The sequence below is a fragment of the Microcebus murinus genome, chromosome 6, assembly GCF_040939455.1.
Source record: "Microcebus murinus isolate Inina chromosome 6, M.murinus_Inina_mat1.0, whole genome shotgun sequence".
NCBI lineage: Eukaryota > Metazoa > Chordata > Mammalia > Primates > Cheirogaleidae > Microcebus > Microcebus murinus.
The window spans coordinates 95,311,742-95,336,215 of NC_134109.1; the positions used below are offsets into that span (position 1 = coordinate 95,311,742).

General features: G+C 36.6%; 1 protein-coding gene across 2 annotated transcripts in view; it reads left to right on the forward strand.

Annotated features, from left to right (window-relative positions):
* Window positions 1–24,474, forward strand: part of MINDY2 (MINDY lysine 48 deubiquitinase 2) — a 72,332-nt gene that overhangs the window by 43,417 nt on the left and 4,441 nt on the right. For both annotated transcript variants that reach the window (XM_012783032.2, XM_012783031.2), the window contains exons 5-7: window positions 5,207–5,309; window positions 14,842–14,984; window positions 21,142–21,315. In XM_012783032.2, coding sequence (XP_012638486.2) covers window positions 5,207–5,309; window positions 14,842–14,984; window positions 21,142–21,315 — 420 coding nt within the window. The remainder of the gene's footprint in view (window positions 1–5,206; window positions 5,310–14,841; window positions 14,985–21,141; window positions 21,316–24,474) is intronic.

Here is a 24,474-nt window from a genome sequence, read left to right on the forward strand (position 1 = left end):
AGCCACTGTGGCCAGTCATATTCTTTAAAATTAATAAATTAATTTTAGGTATAATTTCAGATTTACAGGAAAGATACAAAGATCTTAGAGAATTCCCATGAACTTTTTTTGTTCAGTTTTCCCTAATGTTACCATCTTACATGACCGTGGTATATGTATCCAAAACTAAGAAATTTAGTACTGGTACATTACTATTAACTAAATTACAGTCTGCATTCAGATTTCACAAATTTTTCTGCTAATGTTTTTTGTTGATGTTGTTCCAGAATCAAGAGTATCACATTGTATTTAATCATCGTGTCTTCCTAGTCTCCTCTAGTCCATGACATTTCCTTAGTCTTTCCTTGTTTTCATGACCCTGACTATACATTCTTTTTATGCACCCATGAAATTTGTACAAATTGATTTAATGCTGTACCATAAAACAAGTTTCAACAAATTAATTTCCAAGGATTTAAGACATAAAGAGTATAAAATATTCTCTGACCACAGTGCAATTAATCTGAAAATCAGTGGAAAAGCAATAATTAGATACTTCTTGTGTTAAGAAAATCATAATGAAACTTAGAATGTATTGAAAACCGGCACAATAACTAAATCCATATCAAAACTTGTGAGATATAGATAAAACAAAAAGGATTTTTAAGCTTCAAATTCATATATTAAAAAGAAAAAACAAAAATTAATGAGCCATCCATCTTAAGAAAGAACAAAGTATTAAAATCAAAAGCAAATATACAATAAAGAAGATCAACAAAGATAAAATTCTTTGAAAAGGATTTTAAAATGATAAACAGAAAACGAAATTTTTAAAATGGGTCATTTATGCAGCATAAATTCCTAGGAGTAAATCTGACACAAAGATGTGCACGATCACTATGAGAACAAATTTCAAGTTGAGAGAAATTAGAGACCTGTGTAAATATAGATATATACTATATCCTTAGATTTTAAGACTGAAATTATAAAGATTTCCATTCTCCCCAAAACTAAAAGTTTTAGTCTTACTACAATCCCAAACAAAATCCCAGTAGATTTGTCAGGGGGAGTTGTGAAATGTGACAAGTCAATTCTATGATTTATATAGAAATGGAAAGAGAGCCAGGAATAAAAGCCAAGATATTCTTTTTTTTTTTTTTTTTTTTTTTTTTTTTTTTTGAGACAGAGTCTCGCTTGTTGCCCAGGCTATAGTGAGTGCCGTGGCGTCAGCCTAGCTCACAGCAACCTCAGACTCCTGGGCTCAAGTAATCCTTCTGCCTCAGCCTCCCGAGTAGCTGGGACTACAGGCATGTGCCACCATGCCCGGCTAATTTTTAGATATATATATTAGTTGGCCAATTAATTTCTTTCTATTTATAGTAGAGACGGGGTCTCGCTCTTGCTCAGGCTGGTTTCGAACTCCTGACCTCGAGTAATCCGCCCGCCTCGGCCTCCCAGAGTGCTAGGATTATAGGCGTGAGCCACCGCGCCCGGCCAAAGCCAAGATATTCTTGAAGGAAAACAAATAGGAGAACTTGCTCTTCCAGCTGGGACTACAGGCATGTGCCACCTGTATCACGCCTGTAATCATAGCACTCTGGGAGGCTAAGGAAAGAGGATTGCTTGAGCTGACAATATTTTAAATATTGTCATTAAGAATTAGACCAATGACAGAATTAGGGCAATAGAAATAAGGCAATAGTATTGCCTTAAAAGACAATACTTATAGACAGAACTAGGGCACTGTAGAGCAATGGAAAAAGGCAGTCCTTACAATAAAAGGTACTGAGACAATTGGATAGCTATAGAGGAAAAAAATTGTTTACTACAACTCATACCATAAAATTGTATTCCTTGTATATTAAAGTTTAACTGTAAAAGCCAAGTGTGGTGGCACTTGCCCACAGTCCCAGCTACTCAGGACGCTAAGGGAGGAGGTCACTTGAGGCCAGGAGTTTGAGATTGCAGTGAGCTATGAGCTATGATTGTGCCTGTAAATAGCCACTGTACTCCAGCCTGGGCAACGTAGTGAGACCCTGTCTTAAAAAAAAGAAAAAGTGGCCAGGCGAGGTCACTTAAGCTTATAATCCTAGCACTCTGGGAATCCGAGGCAGGAGGATTGTTGGAGCTCTGGAGTTTGAGGCCAGCCTGAAAAAGAGTGAGACCCTATCTCTACCAAAAATAGAAAAAATTGGCTGGGCGTGGTGGCCCACACCTATAGACCCAGCTACTCAGGAGGCGGAGGCAGGAGGATCGCTTGAGCCCAGGAGTTTGAGGTGGCAGTGAGCTATGATCACGCCACAGCACTCTAACTGGGCGACAGCAAGACTCTGTCTCCAAAAAAAGCTAAGTTTAACTAAGGCTGGGTGCCGTGGTCACGCCTGTAATGGTAGCACTCTGGGAGGCTAAGGAAAGAGGATTGCTTGAGCTCAGGAGTTTGAAACCAGCTGGAGCAAGAGTGAGACCCCATCTCTACTAAAAATAGAAAAAATTAGCCAGGCATTGTAGCCCATCCCTGTAGTCTCAGCTACTTAGGAGGCTGAGGCAGTAGGATTGCTTGAGCCCAGGAGTTTGAGGTGGTTGTGAGCTAGGCTGATGCCACCGCACTCTACAGCAAGAGTCTGTCTCAAAAAAAAAAAAAAAAAAAAGCATTCCAAAGAGAAGACAAAAGCAAGACACAGAGTAGAAGATAATTGCAACTTATGTAATGAATAAAGGATTAATACCCAGAAGGTATAAAGAGCTCCTGCAAATAATTTTAAAAGATAGACAACCCAACAAAAGAAAAAGGAGCAAATTACTTGAACAAGCACTTCACAAAAATAGATATACAAATGGCCCATCAACATATGAATTAGTCATTAGGGAAATACAAATTAAAATCAAAATTAGATGCCATTATGCCCACATAATACTAACATGCAACATTCTGACAGTGTTAAATGTTGGAGAGGATATGCAGCATAGGGAATTCTCATTCCCTGCTAAGGAGAATGGAAATTGACCATCTACTTTGGAAAACAGTTTGATTTATTTAGTAAAGTTGAAGATAAGCATATCTTAAACTCAGCAATTTGACAAGGCATTTACCCTAGGAAAACTATTGATGTGGGGAATAGGATAAATGTACAAACATGTTCATAGCAGTGTTACTTGCCATAGTCCCAAACTGAAAACAAGCCAAATAGTCGTCAAAAAAATGAATGAATAACTACATTATGGTATATTCATACAATGAAATACTATACTAATGAAAATGAACATCCAATAGCTGCATACCACTACATACAACTACCTAGCATATTATATATTTGTTTATTTTGTTTACTATTTGTTTTTACTCTAGAATATAAGCTTTATGAAAGTTTAGACTATTTTGTTCACTGCTGTGTCTGCAGCTTCTCTAACTGCATCTGGTACGTAGTAGTTTGTAATAGGCAATAAATAAATTAGTTGAATGCAATATTAATATAGAGATTCTGCCTATGAAAATTTAAAATCTTTATTTTTTTCTTGCTAGTTTATAGAAGCATAATTGATTTTAATATATTGATTTTGTGTTTATTATTATAGTTGTGTTTTTAGGGATTCTTTAGAATTAAAAATTTAAATTCTTTGGAAAGCCTTCATGAAGTTGAGTTACTAAGGAAAAGTACTGTAAACAGTAAAGGTGTTGAGGAAAACAATGAACATCTGAAGAGATTGTGCCTTCAAATTGTTCCTTACAGGTCTAAGTTTTCATTTTAAGAAATCAAAACTGGAAGTCATAGATATGTTTTTTGTGTGGTTTATGTAGCCTCAAAGCCCAAGGGTCATCTCCTCAAGGAAAGGCCTCATTTGGCTCTGCATCAAAAAATTGACCAGTGGCCGGGCGTGATGTCCACGCCTGTAATACTAGCACTCTGGGAGGCCAAGGCAGGCAGATCATTTGAGCTCAGGAGTTCGAGACCAGCCTGAGCAAGAGCAAGACCAACATTTCTACTAAAAAAATAGAAAGAGATTAGCTGGACAACTAAAAATATATACAAAAAATTAGCCAAGCATGGTGACTGATGCCTGTAGTCCTAGCTACTTGGGAGGCTGAGGAAAAAGGATTGCTTAAGCCCAGGAGTTTGAGGTTACTGTGAGCTAGGCTGACGCCATGACACTCTAGCCCAGGCAACAGAGTGAGACTCTATCTAAAAAAAAAAAGAAAAATTGACCAGTGAATACATTCTTGTGTTTTAAGTTAAATGAAATGTTTAACATATGTATATACCTGTACAGCATTTTCAGCAGTTTCCCACTTTGACTTTTTATATTAACTGATCTTCTCAACCAACCATCAGTCCCAATAGCATGAGTTAAGAGGCTTTTCTATCATAGAATTTTGTAGGAACAGGGAGAATAAATTATAGTCTAGAGCAGTGGTTCTCAAACTTTGCTATGCATCACAATCACCTGGGCAGTGGAATGAAAACTTAGACAATTAGGAAGCATTTTGAGATTGGAATTCTTTTAGCTGTTTTTATAACAAGCTCCCCAGGTTTGAGAACCACTGTCCAGAGTACTACTTGTGCAGATATTTGTTGAGACATGTGGTATTCAAAGAGTAAGTATTCAAGATGATCATTTGGATGTAGGAAGAAAACATTGGCCCTCTTATTTATTTTATTGTTTAATTTGTATTTTTGTTTTATTATGTATATGATTTAATAATAGAGTAATACATGTAGTTTACAAATATAAATATATTTTTAGGGATTAGAAGGCAATCAAATAAATTATTTAGGCAGCAGAAACCTCATTTTCTTCAATAATCAAAGCAAAGTATAATGGAGGTTAAATAGAGTCCCAATTTTATTTTCCTATAGCTTAAAAGTTTAAATTTGCTTTTCTGCTATATCTCTAAAGCTAATGATTAAATAAGAATCACGAGACAAATACTGTCCCTGATTAACATATATTAACCTTTCTTCAGGAAAACAACCTTAAGAAGTATAGTTGCATGTAATAATCCCATTTCATTATTTTTTACACAATTGAAATATAACTGCAGTATTTTCCATAATGTGCTATACTAAATTGTAAACAAAATTGGGAATTGTTGATGTTGATTTTCATGCTGATTTTCATAAGTAATATTTTTATATTTAGTATTACTTAGAATAAAATTATAAATAGTGATACAAGTTTCTTATTGTTTCTAATCGTATCATGATTAGTGAGACAGTCATTTGTTTTCTAGATTGATGACATTGTAAAAGCTGTCGGTAACTGCAGCTACAACCAACTAGTGGAGAAGATCATCTCTTGTAAGCAGTCAGACAATAGTGAGCTGGTTAGTGAAGGTGGGTGAGTGCTGCTGTTATCTTACTTTTTTATTCTTGGCAACATAACTTGTCCTATAGTTTAATATCTTTCAATCGTCTTAAGACTTCTAAAAAATACAAGTGATGCTAGTAGGAATTTTAGAAAAGTAATAATTCAAAACGGTGCCAGTGAAAGGTTTTTTTCTAGAACCCTTTTCACTTGACTTGTAAAATCAGACCTGGATTCTACTAAAAATCTTTGGGATCACTCACTAGCTTTGGGTATGGCCAATTACTAAGAGGTTATTGATAATTACTTTTTAAAAAAAGGATTGTTATTTGGGAGTGCTGAATGGACTTTATAATATATCCTGAATTCTTCATTTGACTGGGATGAGTATTATGGTGCTCAAGTGTTCGATTTTAGTAGACTTGTGCCTTATGTTTCAGTACAATGCAATATTTTAAATCCCCATTCTGAATCAGAATATACCCTGAACATCGGTTTTGCTAATCCTTAGCTGACTGAAATTCCTAAATTTGTCACAAAAGTAGTTTAATATTTTTTCAGTTGTATTGCAGTCAATGATGGGAAAAGGAGATTTCAAACCAGAGTGTTATCAGGTGGCAAAGCATTTGGATATACCTTTTTTACTACCCACTTCACTTTTCATAAATACACACAAATACTGAGGCTGCTATTCTCCTTTCTTTGAAGGATAAACAAAAGAAAGAGAAATCATAAGATGCAGAGTATGAATTTTATCACTCTCAGACACAATTTTTTTTTTTTTAAAGACAGAGTCTCACGTTGTTGCCCAGGCTAGAGTTCGGTGGCATCACTCTAGCTGACTGCAACCTCAAACTCCTGGACTCAAGCCATCCTACTGCCTCAGCCTCCCGAGTAGCTAGGACTACAGGCATGCACCACCATGCCCGGCTAATTTTTTCTATATATATTAGTTGGCCAATTAATTTCTTTCTATTTATGGTAGAGATGGGGTCTCGCTCTTGCTCAGGCTGGTTTCGAACTCCTGACCTTGCACGATCCTCCTGCCTTGGCCTCCCAGAGTGCTAGGATTACAGGCGTGAGCCACTGCACCCAGCCTCAGACACAGCTCTTTTACATGAGGTATAATAAAAGCTGATTCCAATTACCACATTTAAAAAAATTAAAACTGGTGACTATAAGAATATATGAGTATATAAAAGATGTGTACATTAATCCCATATATACTTATTAATCAGAACCCAACTAATCATATTACTTAATTATTCTGAAGCTTAATACATATGCAAAAGAGACAAGTAATAAGAAAATACGTAAGTAATTTAGTTGAGGTTTATCCTAGTATTCTACTTGCAGTAAACATGTAAACATACAAAGCCATTGATCATTAGTTTGTATGACAACTCTTTTATTACAACTTAAGGCAGCAAAGTTTAAATTTTAGGAGGAAAAAAGGAGCAACAAGAGGTGTTATAAAAATATTCTCTCTCAGCCGGGCGCGGTGGCTCACGCCTGTAATCCTAGCTCTCTGGGAGGCCGAGGCAGGCGGATTGCTCGAGGTCAGGAGTTCGAAACCAGCCTGAGCAAGAGCGAGACCCTGTCTCTACTATAAATAGAAAGAAATTAATTGGCCAACTAATATATATATATAAAAAATTAGCCGGGCATGGTGGCGCATGTCTGTAGTCCCAGCTACTTGGGAGGCTGAGGCAGAAGGATTGCTTGAGCCAGGAGATTGAGGTTGCTGTGAGCTAGGCTGACGCCATGGCACTCACTCTAGCCTAGGCAACAAAGCGAGACTCTGTCTCAAAAAAAAAAAAAAAAATATTCTCTCTCAAGGCCGGGCGCGGTGGCTCATGCCTGTAATCCTAGCACTCTGGGAGGCCGAGGAGGGTGGATAGCTCAAGGTCAGGAGTTCGAAACCAGCCTGAGCAAGAGCGAGACCCCATCTCTACCATAAATAGAAAGAAATTAATTGGCCAACTAATATATATAGAAAAAATTAGCCGGGCATGGTGGCACATGACTGTAGTCCCAGCTACTCGGGAGGCTGAGTCAGGAGAATTGCTTGAGCCCAGGAGTTTGAGGTTGCTGTGAGCTAGGCTGACGCCATGGCACTCACTCTAGCCTGGGCAACACAGTGAGACTCTGTCTCAAAAAAAAAAAAATATTCTCTCTCAATTAACGAAATTCCACTCACTGGAACTTTGCATTCCTTATCCAAGCTCTCATTACTATAAATATATTCCTAAAAAGGAGCTTATAAGAATTTATTTTTTTGTGTGGAATCTTACTATCTCAGTAATGTTTAATATACTGAGAGTTATACTATTCTGTAGTAATTGAAGGAACAATAGGATTCAAAAAGTGGCAACAGATGAAATGATAGCCAAGAAATAATATTTGAGTAAGAAGCTATGGGAAACACTGTTAGCACATCTTTCCCAAGCCAAACTACAATGCAACAAGGGTAGGACTTAGTATGCTGATTAACAAAGTGAACAAAACAGTTAGTCCATCACTTTTTTTTTTTCCTTAACCTACAACTATTATTATTTTCTCTGATATTTGTTCCCCAAGATAATGAAAAACTTAGCTAATTTATGTAGTATTGATAATTTGGAAAGAGCATCATGGTAAAAGCGAGGAAAGAATCTCCTCCTAAAGTGGTATAGGATTTTAAGGTAATAGATAGGTAATGTATACCAGGCATTCATTTATTCATTCGTTCATTCATTTGTTTTGTTTGTTTTTTGAGACTGGGTCTTGCTCTCTCTCCTGGGCTAGAAGTGCAGTGGCATCATCATAGCTCCTTGCAACCTCAAACACCTGGGCTGAAGTGATCATCCTGCCTCAGCCTCCTGAGTAGCTGTGACTACAGGGGCACACTACCATGCCTGGCTAATTTTTCTGTTTTTTTGTAGAGGCAGGGTCCTGCCCTTGCTCAAGCTGGCCTCAAGTGATCCTCCTACCTTGGCCTCCCAAAGTGCTAGGATTATAGGTGTGAGCCACCGCACTCTTTTTGAGGAAAAGAAATATTGTTTAGCAGATAGTCAAATAGAATTAGGTATGCTTTCAACTTCTAGATGACATTCATTTTTCGTTTGATGCTAATACCTTATAAGTAAAAGTACAGAACTTTTACTTGTACATAGAGTACTTATTATTTTTTACCTCTTTTGAGTGTCAATAGCTTTTTGAATCTGATTATAATGATGGGTTGTGGCATGGCAGCAAAGATCAACAAGGAAAAAAATAGCACAGTGCCAGCTGCCAGACTTCACCAGGGATGGTCATTTTATTTCAGATGCTCTCTCAGGAATGTTTCTTTAACAGTTGTTCCAAGGACAAAAATCTGCTTATAAAAATAAGTATGGGGGCCGGGCGCTGTGGCTCACGCCTGTAATCCTAGCTCTTGGGAGGCCGAGGCGGGTGGATTGCTCAAGGTCAGGAGTTCAAAACCAGCCTGAGCAAGAGTGAGACCCCGTCTCTACTATAAATAGAAAGAAATTAATTGGCCAACTGATATATATATAAAAAATTAGCCGGGCATGGTGGCGCATGCCTGTAGTCCCAGCTACTCGGGAGGCTGAGGCAGAAGGATCACTCAAGCCCAGGAGTTTGAGGTTGCTGTGAGCTAGGCTGACGCCACGGCACTCACTCTAGCCTGGACAACAAAGCGAGACTCTGTCTCAAAAAAAAAAAAAAAAATAAGTATGGGGTATTTATTCATTTATTCAAATATTTAATGACCCTTTATTATGTGCCATAAACACTGAACATTATTTGAATTCACATTATTTTTTATTAAATAATATGGTTTCCTTTTCTTTCTGCAACTTCAATTTGGAAAAATCTCAAACCCATCTTAAAAAGTTGGAATAGCCCAATGAACATTTTATCTGCTCTTTACTTAAATTTACCAGTTATTAACGTATTGAATGTTTGCTTTTTTTCAGTATTCCTACACATGCTTTTTTTCCTAAGTCACATGAGAATTATTCACATGTATAATAGCACTTTACTCATAACTGCTTTATCATTTGTCTCCTAAAAATGGAGAATTCTCCTATATAATCACAATACAATTATCTGAGGCAATTTAGCATTGATACAATATTATTCTCTAATATAATGTTAATATTCAGAATTATCCAGTTTCCCAATAATGCCCCTTAATAGCTGTTAAATTTTTTCAAGGTAAGCTCCAATCAAGGATTATTTAATTGCCTTATCTCTTTAATCTCCTGTAATCTAGAATAGATTCCTAACCTTTTTTTCTCTCCTTTCCTTCCTTTTCTTCCTCCCTCCTTCTTTCTCTCCTTCCATTCCTTCCTTTTTGACATTGACTTTTTAAAATAGTCCAGACCAGTTGTTTTATAGAATAATCCTCAATTAGGATTCATCCAATTGTTTCCTTATAAGTAGATTCGGATATATATATATTTTTATTTATTTATTTATTTTTTTTGAGACAGAGTCTCACTTTGTTGCCCAGGCTACAGTGAGTGCCGTGGCATCAGCCTAGCTCACAGCAACCTCAAACTCCTAGGCTCAAGCAATCCTCCTGACTCAGCCTCCCGAGTAGCTAGGACTACAGGCATGCACCACCATGCCCAGCTAATTTTTTCTATATATATTAGTTGGCCAATTAATTTCTTTCTATTTATAGTAGAGACCAGGTCTCGCTCTTGCTCAGGCTGGTTTCGAACTCCTGACCTCGAGCAATCCGCCTGCCTCAGCCTCCCAGAGTGCTAGGATTACAGGCGTGAGCCACTGTGCTCAGCCAGGTTATATATTTTTGACAGGAATATGCCATAGGCAACATTGTATCCCCTCAGTGCATCAAATCAGGGGGCACATGAGTCTGATTGTCCTATTATTGGTGATGTTCACATTTGATAAAGGTGGTATCTGCTAGATATTTTTATTGTAAAGATGCCCTTTTCCCTTTGTAGTTAATAAATCACCTGTGATGTTGTGCTTTGAAATTGTATGACTATTCTCTTTCTTAGTTCCTTAATAATCTTTCACCCAGTAGATTTGGCATCAATTGATTCTTGCCTGAATCAATTATTACTATGGTGGCTAGTATATTTCGGTTATTTTTCTGTAAAAAAAAAAAAAAAGTTTCTCCTTCTCCCCTATTTTAAAAAATTGTATCAATATAAATTCATGAATTCTTTTTTATTCAGTGCGATAATTCATTGTCATCATTATTCTTTTTAATGCTTAAATTTTTCCAAATATGGCCAATGGGATGTCCTCAAGCTGAGTCCCATGTTCTTTTGATAGATCCTTATCGTTCTTTGAGCATTTATTTTTTGGCACAATAAGATGGTCTGGACTCTCTACTACACCCTTAGAATCACATCATATGAGCCTCTATCTTTTTTTTTTTTTTTGACCCCCCCCCAAGCCTCTATCTTTTTAAAGAAAATCTTGGCATTTGGCATATTGAGATTGTTTTACCTACCCTCTTGAGGAAAAAATACATTAATATAATATATTTGATTTTTGAGACTTGAAAGTAGATTAAGTTAAAAAAGAGGCCAGACATGGTGGCTCACACCTGTTATCCTAGCACTTTCAGAGGCCAGCGTGGCAGGATTGCTTGAGCCCACAAGTTCAAGACCAACCTAGTCAACATAGCACAACCCCATCTCTACAAAAAATAAGAAATTATTGGGTGTGGACTACTCCTGTAGTCCCAGCTGCTTGGGAGACTGAGGCAGGAGGACTGCTTAAACCTGAAGTTCAAGGCTGCAGTGAGCTATGATCAGGCCACTGTACACTAGCCTAGGTGACAGTACAAAACTCTATCTAAAATAAATAAGAAAAAAGGTTCATTTGTTGAAAGCTATCTCAGTGACAGAGTTAAGTTCTAAGCTTAAGTTTGAACATAAAGTTTGAACATGTGGTCCCAGGCAGGACCACATTTAGGCAACGATTTAGTTTATTTATTCTTTCTTTTTTCTTTTCTTTTTCTTTTGTTTTTTTTGGTTAACTCCTTGGTCAATTTGCATGGGCAACATTTTTAAGTAAATCAAGTCTCCTTCTCTCCTATTTCTATTGTCTATTCCTTTTTGCCTAATTTTAGTGTACCTCTTCCTAACTTCACCTTCTTTAAGGCAATCAGTACTTTTCACGTTCTCTAATAACTCTCCAGTAACAGAGGAAAACAATTTAATAAACTAATTTTTTATTGAATTTCCTTTTTTGTTGTTTTTTGAGACAGGGTCTCACTCAGTTGCCCAGGCTGGAGTGCAGTAGCTGATCATAGCTCACTGCAGCCTCAAACTCCCAGGCTCAATTAATTCTTCTGCCTCAGTCTCCCTACTAGCTGGGACTACAGGCACGTGCCACCACACCAAGATAATTTATTTTTTGTAAAGATGAGGTCTTGCTATGTTGCCCAGGATGGTCTCAAACTCCTGGTCTCAAGCAATCCTGCCTCCTCTCAAAGTGCTGGGATTACTAGCCTGAGCAAGAGTGAGACCTGAGACCCCCATCTCTACCAAAAGGAAAGGAAATAAAAAACCCAGCCAGGTGTTGCAGTGTACACCTATAGTCCGAGCTACCTGGGAAGCTGAGGCAGAAGGATCCCTTGAGCCCAGGAGTTTGAGGTTACAGTGTGCTTACAATGATGCCACTGCACTCTACCCAGATGACAAAGTGAGATTCTATCTTAACAACAACAAAAAGGCAACTGAACACCCCTCCTCACAATCCCCAACCCCTTAAAAAAAAATTGAAACTAAATTAGCCTTTTTTGATATTCTACTACAATCACTGTTTAAGATAATTAGGAAACGTTTATAAATCTTAAGAGGCTATGACTTATGGTTTGGGGAACAATATAATTCAGTTGGTGTTTATAATAATCATCTGCACTAAATTTTTTAACTTAATACCAATAATAATTCTCCTGGGTTCCAGTCTTTACTTTGCCATACTAGTTTTATGTCCTTGGGCAAGTCACTTATTCTCTTTGAGCCTATGTCCTGTTCTGTAAAAAGGTAGATGAGAAAAACCTTTCTAGTGTTAAATTTCTGAATTTCACACTAACATAAAAGCAATATTGTGCTGTATCTCTAATGAATTTTTGTATCTTCTTGAAAGGGATTTGTAGAGAGGATATTGTGTGTGTGAGGTGTGCAAGAGGCATTTAAAAACATCTTTCTGAGCCAGGCATGGTGGTGCATGTTCATAGTCCTAGCTACTCAGGAGGCCAAGGTGGGGGATCGCTTGAGCTCAGTTGGAGGCTGCAGTGAGCTACAGTTGAGCCACTGCACTCCAGCCTGAGTGACAGAGTGAAACTATGTCTCTTTAAAATGAAATGCTGGACACAGTGGCTCATGCCTGTGATCTCAGGACTTTGGGAAGCAGAAGTGTAAGAATTGCTTGAGGCCAGAAGTTCAAGACCAGCCTGGGCAACAGACTGAGACTCTGTCTCTACAAAAAATTAAAAGAAAAAAAAATTAGCCGGATGTGGTAGTATGCAGACTAGTCCCAGCTACTCAGGAGGCCGAGGCAGGAGGATTGCTTGAGCCCAGGAGTTTGAGATTGCAGTGAGGTATGATCATGCCACTATACTCTAGCTGGGTAACAGAGTGAGACCCTGTCTCAAAAAAAAAAAAAAAAAAAAAAACTTTCTGAAGGAAGCCTTTAATAACATGAATATTATATATAGCTGTGGTACTTCTCAGCACAAGCATAACAGCACATGCTTTTTAAATGATATATTAATATAGTAAATGCTATTATATATAAGTGCTGTTTATTAGTATATAACTAACACATTCTACTCAGTAACTTACGTACTTAGCAAAGTAACAATAATAATCAGATGGGGAAAGCCTTTATTTCTAAATTTATGAAGTTGCAAGTATGCTATAAATTTCCTTTGTAGCTCTTTTTATAATTTTTGTGCTTTTCCTTCTACCATAACCAAGTGCTTGGGATTGATGTATTGGTAACTTTTTACAGCCACTTTTCAGCTTGAAGTGCTATGGCTTGACACTAAGGGAAGGAGAGGAAATGGAATAACCCTATTATCCAGCTATTGCTGGCCCTACCAAATTTATTTTCAATTTCTTGTTGAGATATTAGCATCATCTTTCCTCCCTACATCTACATCTCTCAGATCACTTATAAAACTTTTTAGAGTATTCCCTCCCTACTCATGCCATTGCGTCCCTACTAAATGAAGCAAGCAAAAGGAGGGAGAGAAAGGAGAAATACAAGTTTAAAAAAATATTGATACAGTTGATTTTCATTATTCACAGTAGCTATATTCTATAAAGTTGCCATGAACAGTGAATTTGTGAATACTGAACCACTGCTCCTAGGGAAAATACAGGACTAGGTTCCAGGGAGCTTCTGGTTACATTTTCATCAACTGATCAATACATAACCTTATTTTATGCATTTCTGTTTAAAGACAGCTTATTTAATGTATATTATTGATTCATTGGCATTAAACTTATAGTCAACAGCACTAGAGTTCCAAAAATCCAAACTCCAAGTTGCTCCAGAATCTAAAATTTTTTTAGCACCACGCAATGCTCAAAGGAAATAGTCATTAGACCATTTCAGATTTTTCAGATCAGGGATACTCAACCAGTAAGTATAATGCATATATTCCTAAATCTGAAAAAAGTCAAAATCCAAATCACTTCTGGTCCTAAGCATTTCAGATAAGGATACTGAACCTGTGTAACTCTTTCCTGAATGAAGCTTATCTAGCACATGTATTTTCTCCATAAGACCTTTATTCACAGCCAACACTAGGCTAGAGTTGCCGTGGCGTCAGCCTGGCTCACAGCAACCTCAAACTCCTGGGCTCAAGCGATCCTCCTGCCTCAGCCTCCCGAGTAGCTGGGACTACAGGCATGCGCTACCATGACCAGCTAATATTTTTAATTGGCCAATTAATTTCTTTCTATTTTTAGTAGCGAGGGTCTCACTCTTGCTCAGGCTGGTTTTGAACTCCCAACCTTGAGCGATCCTCCCAGAGTGCTAGGATTACGGGCGTGAGCCACCACGCCTGGCCTACATTTAGTTTTAAAGCAAGAATTGGGCAGTTTGTGACTTGAGAATTATCTGGGATCTTTATAAAACCTTAAGCAACTGAAATTTGTTCAGGCTACTTTTAATTTCTAAACACCTAGCTATTGGTGAGATAGCTGTTGACTGAAATCTTTTTCTCCTACCCACTTTTTAAACTGCCTAACACCTGCCTTTTTATTTGCTTTAATGGGTTTTAGTTTTATTGTGTCTATGTCTTTTATTATAAGCTACCTGAAATCCCTTTTGGAATTAGGTGAAATATAAGTAAATGCATTTATTGATAAAAAAATTTTACATATATTTTTAGGATGGGAATGTCTATAGACAGATCTTCCACAGCAAAATTTAAAATGTGGAACTGTCATATAATAGTAGGAAAAGTCTTATGATGATTGGCTTTTTGCCATACTTGGAACACAATGTAAATAAAAAATAAATTTTTAATTTTGAACTTATTCTTCTATCTAATATTATGCATTGGTTCCATAGGCTTTGTAGCTGAGCAGTTTCTAAATAACACAGCCACTCAACTGACATACCATGGATTATGTGAACTAACTTCAACGGTTCAGGAAGGAGAACTTTGTGTATTCTTTCGGAATAATCATTTTAGCACCATGACCAAATACCAGGTATGACATAGAAATACCTATTTAATTGTTATTCTAAATCAAAGGAGCTTGATTTAGAGATGTCTTTTGATCTGCTTCAAAATAAAAGATTTAAGCATAATAGTCCTTAACCACCAACTTATGAAGATAATTGTTAAATACAGTACTTCTTTAGGATGGATTAGATTAACAACTGAAGTGTTACCTCAAATCAGTTTTTGTTTTTTAATTCTAATCTTTTTCACAGATTACTGCATTAAGAAGTATTTATTGTCTTTTTGAGGAAAATAAAAAAGATAAACCTTAGAGATAGAACTAGTATAACTTCTAATGATGGAAGTTTATATTTCAGTACTAAAGGAATTTAGAAGAAAGGATTGAGATTTGCCTTTCTGATAGTGTTTGCTATTATTAAAGTTATCAGTAATGACTTTATATTCTTCTTATAGTGCCATTTATGGCTGTGTCAAAAAAAATCGTACTGATTCACCCTTTTTGTTGTCTTTTGTATTCATCCTTTCTGTGTTCACACCTTAGTTTCAGGAGTTCATCAACTTATACCTAGACCTTTGCAGTAGAATACTATTCTGATCATGTCAATATTATAGAAAAAATTACAGTAGCACCTAGTGCCTAGAGGATAAAAATGCAAGATATATTCTATTCCCATATGCCAACCCTTTGCTTTAGCCAAACTGATATCTATTTATTGATAATCCTCCATCCCATACATAGTTTCTCATTTCTGCATTGTTACTGCCATTTCTTACTCCTCAATCCCTATTTGGAAAGCTTTTCTCACTACTTTTTGCCTATCCAAATTTCAGCCATTTTTAAGAAGCGTTTCAAATCTAAACTCTTAAATAAAGCTATTCCTTCTTTCCTTAGACCAGTGGTTTCAACCTAGATTATATGCTAAAACTACCTGGGGAGCTTTTTTAAAAATGGCAGTCCTGGAACCTACCACCAACTCAATTAAATTAGAGTCTCTGGAAGTGAGACCTGAACATCAGTAGTTTTAAATGCTCCCCAGGTGATTTTAATGTGTGGCTAAGGTAGAAGATCACTGCTCTAACAATTCTCTAGCTGTTATTGGCCACCTTATCCTTATTTAGCCCTTATTGATTGGTTCCTAGTTACCAGTTTTCTTTCCATACAAATGTGTTGCCTTTTTCTAAATGAAAGTAGCTTATTGGAGTCATGAATTACATCTTCATATTTCTTTCAACAGTAGCACAATCATAGCTTACTATAAGCTCTACTACCTCAGCCTCCACAGTATTTGGGACTACAGGCACATGCTCTCACGCCCAGTTAATTTAAAAAAATTTTTTTTTTTTTTTGTAGAGACGAAGTCTTGCTCTGTTGCCCAAGCTGGTCTCAAACTCATGGCTTCACACTGATCTCCCTCCTTGGCCTCCCAAAGTACTAAAATTACAGGTGTGAGCCACTGGGCCCAGACATCATGTTCAAATATTGAAGGATTCAATAGAGAGAAAAAGGTTAAAGATTCAGTAGAGGGGATAATTAATGTTAGAAGGGTCCTAAGAAAATGAGAAAAAAGGTAGAAATTTTCATAGGTAAAGGGGATTGACCTTTGATTTAAAAAAGGGACCTCTCTATTGTAAAGCAGTGAAGGAATAACTGAATATAGCTATAGGTCAATCTGTAGATCTGCTAGCAGAAAGTAGAGAAAGGTGCTGCTTGAAGGCAAGATCATTTACTGAGATGGAATAGGGGTGATAAGGTATGATTCCAGATTTCAAGAAGTATAAATAGTCCTTGCAGCACATGGGAGAGAGCTTGGACTAGAGAAATCAAGAAAAATCACCAGGCAGTATTGACCATGGCAGTGGCGGTATTGACCATGAATATGCCACTTGTGTGATTTTTCTGCAGGAGTATTTATCACAATATAGGTACTGCAGAAGGTGACTAGTTTGTCATTCTAGATTTGGGGTTAACTGGGTGCAATAAAGAGTATAAGAACAACGGAGTTTAGGGATATGATAGTATTATGGACATAATGATATTATCCAAATTTATAGAGATAAATACTGCATAGAGCAAATAAAACACCATTCTTCTCTAAAGTAATCGTATTCTTACAGAAGAGATAAACGGGAACAACTATCCTGGTGGCCAGTCACTAGGAGAAATGCCCTTGTTTACCATAGTAATTACCAAACCAAAACAGTAACACTGTTTTTCTTTTTTTTAATGAAAAATTACAAACTTACAGAACAGCAATAAGACATTTAACAGTTTTGATATTATGCTATTTTCATCTATTTTTATATTTTTGCTTATACTTCAATATACATCTCTAAACAAAATTTTATTTCAAACTACAGTATCATTAATGCATCTAACAAAATTAACTATAATTCTTTTTTAAAGACAGGTTCTTGCTATGTTTCCCAGTTTGTATTACAGTGGCATGATCATACCTCACTGTAACCTCAAACTCCTGGGCTCAAGTGATCCTCCTGCCTCAGCCTCCAAAGTGGCTGAGACTACAAGCATGCCTGGCTAATTTTTTAAATTTTTTTTGTCGAATTAGGGTCTTACTGTGTTACCCTGGCTCATCTTAAACTACTGGCCTCAAGCAATCTTCCAGCCTCAGCCTTCCAAAGTGCTGGGATTATAGGCATGAGCCACTGCTCCCGGCCAACTATAATTCTTAATGTCATCTAATACCCAGCCCGTATTTGAATTTCCCATTTGCCCCCAAAATAGTTTTATGAATGGTTTGTTCAAATCAGGACCTAATCAAAGATCATGTATTGCATTTGATAGAGGAACTCCATTTTAATATGATTCAAATCTTGCGTTTTCCAGGGATCTTAAGGGCTTTAGGGCTATTTATTTATGCTCCACTATAATCCTTGGTTCTATTTCCTGTGTTCCCATTGTACCATCTTTCCAATCCTGAGAGTCTTTACATAAGACACTGATTTACTTCTGGCAGAGTATTCAGTGAGCGTATTCTTTATAAAGATCCAGAGACACTTCTTCCTTGACCCAATACTGATTTACAATAGAATTATAACATTTTGGCTGTTGGCATAGAACTAGAAGCCCTAAAGGAATACTTTTAAAAATACTAAGGGAATGCTAAATAAAATCTAGGGAAGGAGTTCTTCCAACATGGTATCTATTTGCTTGATTAAGGAAATAGGGCAGAGGATTATGCCTTTGTTCTATTAAACATGTTTGGCATTAAAAGTGTTATTCTCTCCTACTAATTCCTGGATTGTTAGAGTGTTCATAGTTCTTTATAAACTTGAGCCCCAGGGAATCTGTGATCTAATAAGAATACAAGTAATGAAAAAAATAGAAAACTACTTTATTCAAACAAGGTATGGTTACTTTTTGTACTGCATTAGATCTTCCCAATGCTTTGTAACATTTCACTATTGAGAAATTCTGAGTTTTTAGGGCCATTTTATGTATTCATATTTAATGATCCCTTTATTTCCCATCTTCCTGTCCCTATAAACTCTTTGGAACATCTATACTGTAAACACATTTCATCTCACAGAATTCAAGATATACTTTCAACAAACAATAAATTTAACATCTGGATAGAATGCTTTTCTACTATATACAAGTGGTATTTATAACTAGGGGCTTATAATAATAAATTGCCAATCTATAATAAACTAGCAATCAGCCATAAATATCTATAACTATATTATATGATTACTTGGGCTAATTTTTATTATTTTCAGAAAGATCTTTGCTTTCTGGTGCCCATGATCATATCATATGTCATTATCATCTCAAGAACTAGACCAATAAAGAAGTCCATGATGACAGGACAAAAGTGATTATCAAAGGTCATCTCCAATTTCTTTATTGGTTGTACTAATTTCCTTAGGAATTTACTAAACCCTATTTGTGAAAATCTTTTGTAATCCAAGTCCTTTGGAACTCTAGAGATGCATGAGCTGTGGGCTTTTGTTTGACCAGAGGGGAGATATATGTGCTTTCTGGTCTATTATGACATTCTCCGCACTACATCTGTTCTGACTCCTATCTCTAGATACTGGATAGAGGCAGGGGCAAGATCTCCATTAGGTTAGACTTTTTAGTGACCCTCTACACTCACAGACGTTTTGCTATTCTATACTGTAATTATATAAAGGAATTTTTGAGGAATAATCTGCATTGTTGACAGTGAACTGGTTATGGGGTATTTTTGGATAAATGTCAAGATCTAAAAGAGGAAGAAATTGACATTGATGTTCCATGAGAAAATAGGTCAGGTATACCAAGAAAGGAACATTCTTTTAGTTAAAATTTATAAATATTAATATGTTGTGGATGATAATAGCTTTCAGTAGAAACCCTCCAGAATTTACCCATCCTGACATGTCATTTGGAGGAAAATTATTAAGATTATGGTTAACAAGCATCCAATCTAATATGTGACCTACATAAAAAAAATTGTGAAACTTAGATATTATATCATAATATAAAATGATGCATTGAAATTTGTTGGAATAAGTATAAACAGAAGGGTCAGATCTATTCAGTGGAAAATTAGCTGGAAAGAATTTTCATTTTTCTCTTAAATTATCATAGGACAAAGTAGACCCTAACTGGGTATTAAAAATTAGAATGAAGATACGTGGGTGAATAAAACATGGCTCTGGTATTCAACTTGAAATGTGTTAGAGGAGATAAATAAGTAAACAGACTACAGTTCAATATATAAAGTGCTATGATAGTGGTAAATACAGGATTGTATTTAATCACATAAAAGAGGCACCTATTATCAGAGTGAGATGGTTACATTACTGTCCATCATATGAATCCCCAAACATAATGCTGAGCATATGGTAGACATTTAAATATTTGGTGAGTTGTAACATACCTGATTTATTTTTAAAAACATAGACCTGGATTTTATTTTTTCTAAAGTTTCAGAATTTACTCAATAATTTCTCTGTCACATCACTTTTTAGGAATTTCTAAATTCCTAAACTCTTTTTAGGAATTTCTTATTCTTAATTATTAAGATTCATTGTGAATAATAAGAACATGAACAGTATGATTCCTGTAATAAACATTAACAGTGAAAACTCTGAACAAGTAACAAAGTCATATTCTTGGCAAATCTAAAGGAAAAAAATGGCTTATAAACCTTATATGATATACTAGGGACATAAATTTTATATATGATTGGAGTCAGAACTAGCACATATGAAAAATTAAAGGGCAGTGCTAAATTCTGTGGGAGTGACTATAAATGTATTATGTGTTCATTGATTGATTTAATAAATATCAGATTCCAGCTTTACAATGTATCATATATTAGGCCCAAAGATACAGAGTTGTGTTTTTTTTTGGTTTTTTGTTTGTTTTTGAGACAGTATCGCTCTGTCACCCAGGCTACACTGCCATGGCATCAGCCTTCCTCACACTAACTAGCTCAGACTAACTCCTGGGCTAAAGCTATCCTCCTGCCTCAGCTTCCAGAATAGTTGGGACTACAGGTATGTATCACCACGACCAGCTAATTTTTATTATTTTTAGTAGAGACAAGATCTTGCTTTTGCTCAGGCTGGTCTCAAACTCCTGACTTCAAAAGATCTTCCCACCTTGGCCTCCCAGAGTGCTAGGATTACAGGCATGAGCCACCATGACTGGCCTCAGAGATTTAAAAGATCAGGCAGGAAAACACAATCATAGTGCCCTGTGATTTGGTGCTACAATAGAGGTAGATACAAAGTACTATTGGTGTACAAAGCAAAAGTAACTAATGGTGCAGAGAAAAAAAATTAATATGGATTGAATTAGTCATAAACTTAATTTTTCAAAAAGGCAATGTGGTATCATTTTTTGTGACTGTGTCCTAATTGTTATATAGTTTTCTATTTTATGAAATGAGATCATACACCCCCCAAGCTGTTTATAAGTCATATATTAGTTGAACATGCCACGAACTCCTATTTCTCATTATACTATATTGTGCAAATTATAAACTATATGCAAACCCAGGTGGATTTGAGCAAAATATCTACTTGGTCTATTTATTGTGTTATGCAGATCTAAATAGTAGGAATAATTAATATATTCTAAACATAGATTATAAACTTTTCCTTAAATAGTATATTAACTAGTTTTAATCTATTTAACACTCCTTTTTCTTCTGTTATTTCATATTAAGGGTCAACTGTATTTGTTGGTAACGGATCAGGGATTTCTTACTGAAGAAAAAGTTGTTTGGGAAAGCCTACACAATGTGGATGGTGATGGAAATTTCTGTGACTCAGAATTTCATCTGCGGCCTCCTTCAGATCCTGAAACTGTATACAAAGGACAACAAGATCAGATAGATCAGGTAAGTTTGTTTTGTCTTCCTCATGTATTATTTAAAGTGCCTGTTTTTTTTTTCAAATGTGAATTCAGTTATCCAAAACTTTTGAACTAAAGATTAATTCATTAATATACTTGTGAAATTTTCCTGATACTTCTTTAATAGATAGCTGATCATTCCACATATACATTAATTATTCAGTTTGGTTCAGAAAGCCAGATCATACTGAACTGTGAAGGTTAGGGTAGGAGTTTGAATTTTATACTAATTGCAGTAGGGAAGCTATGCCAAGTATTAAACATGGAAGTGACATAATTTACTTTACCTTTGTAAAAGACTGCTCTGTGGAGAATGCATAGCACGCATGCAGGTCCAAACGGAAACCAGTAGTCCAAGCAAGAGGTGAGGATGGCTTAGCTTTCAGTGGTAGAGATGAAGAGATGAGCATGTATTGAGATACGTATTGACTAGTCAAAAAACATAGAAAAGAGGGAATGTAGAAGGTAGCATGTACTGGGTAAAGAATAGAAGGATATTCTAAGCCTTAGAGTGCAAGGTAAGGAGGGGTAGATACAGCAGGAGCTGCACTATTGAGTAGAACTTTCATCTGTAACCGAGACAGATGAGATTTTTGCCTGCTATAGGTGGACAGGCTTGGAGCCATAAGCATGTTTACTAGAAGTATGATGGTGATGTGAATTCTTCCCTGATTGAGGCAGAAATGCGGTTATGTTAAACAGTTGGCACATATTTCACTGATAACAATTTAAGTGCACAAAGACTGTTAATTTAGCCAATATTCAATGAGCAATTTTATTCCTGGCACAATAACTAGGTCCTAGGAATATAAAAATAAACCACTCAGTCCTATCCTCAAAGATGCTGCCGTCTAGGCCAGGCATGGTGGCTCACGCCTGTAATCCTAGCACTCTGGGAGGCTTAGGCGGGTGGATTGCTTGAGGTCAGGAATTCGAAACCAGCCTGAGCAAGAGAGAGACCCCATCTCCACTATAAATAGAAAGAAATTAATTGGCCAACTAATATATATAGAAAAAATTAGCCGGGCATGGTGGCGCATGCCTGTAGTTCCAGCTACTCGGGAGGCTGAGGCAGGAGATTGCTTGAGCCTAGGAGTTTGAGGTTGCTGTGAGCTAGGCTGACGCCACAGCACTCACTCTAGCCTAGGCAACAAAGCGAGACTCTCTAAAAAAAAACAAAAGATGCTGCCGTCTAGTAGGGGAGGCAGATAGTTGACCAACGAATATCATTTATATATGTTAAGTTTTTGGTTTGTTTGGAGTTTTTTTGTTTTTGTTTTGTTTTGTTTTTGGCAAGGGAGGGGGAGTTTGTTTTGTGAGACCTCACTCTGTTGCCCAGGCTAGAGTACAGTGGTGTCGTCATAGCTCACTGCAGCTTTGAACTCCTGGGCTCAAGAAATCTTCCTGCCTCAGCCTTGCAAGTAGCTGGTACCACAGGCATGTACCACAACACCTGGCTGATGCTTTTTTCTTAATGTGTTGTAGAGACGGGGGTCTTGCTATGTTGCCCAGGCTGGTCTCGAACTCCTGGCCTCAAGCAATCCTCCTGCCTCGGCCTCCCAAAGTGCTGGGATTATAGGTGTGATGCCACCATGCCCAGCTATATGTTAAGTTCATAGCAAGCTGTAAGTTTGGAAAAGAATATTAGTTCAAGCAGATGCTAATCTTCCTAGGACTTTGAAAAACAGTGGTGATAATCAATGTGCTCATTTTCCTTCAGAAGCTATACAGGAGTGTTGTTTTTTAAATGTTACTTAAGAGAAGTGTTTAAAATTTTTCTAACCATTGTATGTAAAAAATATTGGAACAAAATAAAATTAAAAAATAAAAAATATTGGAGCAGAGGCAAAGCAATAGATTCTCACAGTAGTCCAATTGTAAGGTGTTGAGATTAGGGTCTATGGAAGTGGCAGGAGAGGTGGATTCAAGACCATAGGGCTTGGTAAAGACCAGAGTTTGAAGAAGTGAGAAAATTTTGAAAGACAAATTCTTGATATCAAAGTATGACAGTCATGCCAGTCATAGTACAAGGACCTTTTTACATGTGCTCTGAGCTGTTTAAAATTCACGTATTTTGAAGGTAGAGGGAGGAGGCGTGCACACAGAGTAGTCAAGTTTCATTCATTCAGCACCAGCTCGTAATGAGGTGGATTGCAAGTTAAATAATACAATGTTTGACCACAATGCACCACTTTTTCTCATAGGAAATAATCTGAGTGTGTACATAATCTTTTAGAAGAATATTTAATAAATAATCTTGGGAAAGTTATGTTTTTAAAATAGAAGACTTTTATGACATTAAATGGAAAAGAAAACATTACAGTAGTTTCAGAGGGTTGGGGATATTTGAATTTGTATTTGAATTTGTATGTGAATGTAGGAAAATATTAGGTGGATAGATATTGGGGGGGTTGTTTGTTTTGGGGGGATTTTTTTTTTTGAGATGAGACAAAGTCTCGCTTTCTCGCCCTAGCTAGAGTGCAGTGGCGTGATCATAGTTCACAGCAACCTCAAACTCCTGGGCTCCAGCGATCCTCCTGCCTCAGCCTCTTGAGTAGCTGGGACTACAGGTGCCCACCACTGTGCCTGGCTAATTTTTTTATTTTTAGTAAGAAATGCAGTCTCACTCCTGCTCAGACTGGTCTTGAACTCTTGAGCTCAAGCAGTCCTCCCACCTCAGCCTCCCAGAGTGGTAGGATTATAAGAGTGATAGTAATTCCTTGACCAGCCTGATATTAATTGTTAACAGTAGTTATCTCTGTGTAATGATATGGTGATTTTTTTCTTTTTTTCTTTCTTTTTTTTAGTGTCCCTAGGTGAGCTTGAAGATATATTTAAACTTTCTTATTTGTGGTTTTCTGTTTTGTCTGAATTTTCTACAGGCATGTGTTTCTTTTGTAAATGGGGGGGGCTTTTTTTGTTGTTGTTGTTAGCTTTCTTGAATGCATTATATGCTGCCTCTAGAAAGAATTTCAAATGAGTTCCAAAAATATTTAGAACAATGACAACATCACTGAAATAAGTTCATAGCTCCCCAAGGAAAATACTTAGAAAGATTACTTTTCATTTTAATATTTAAGCTCTGGTATATTTTTTTTAAAAAACCATTCTCATAGCTTTATAGATATAACATCTATATTTGTAC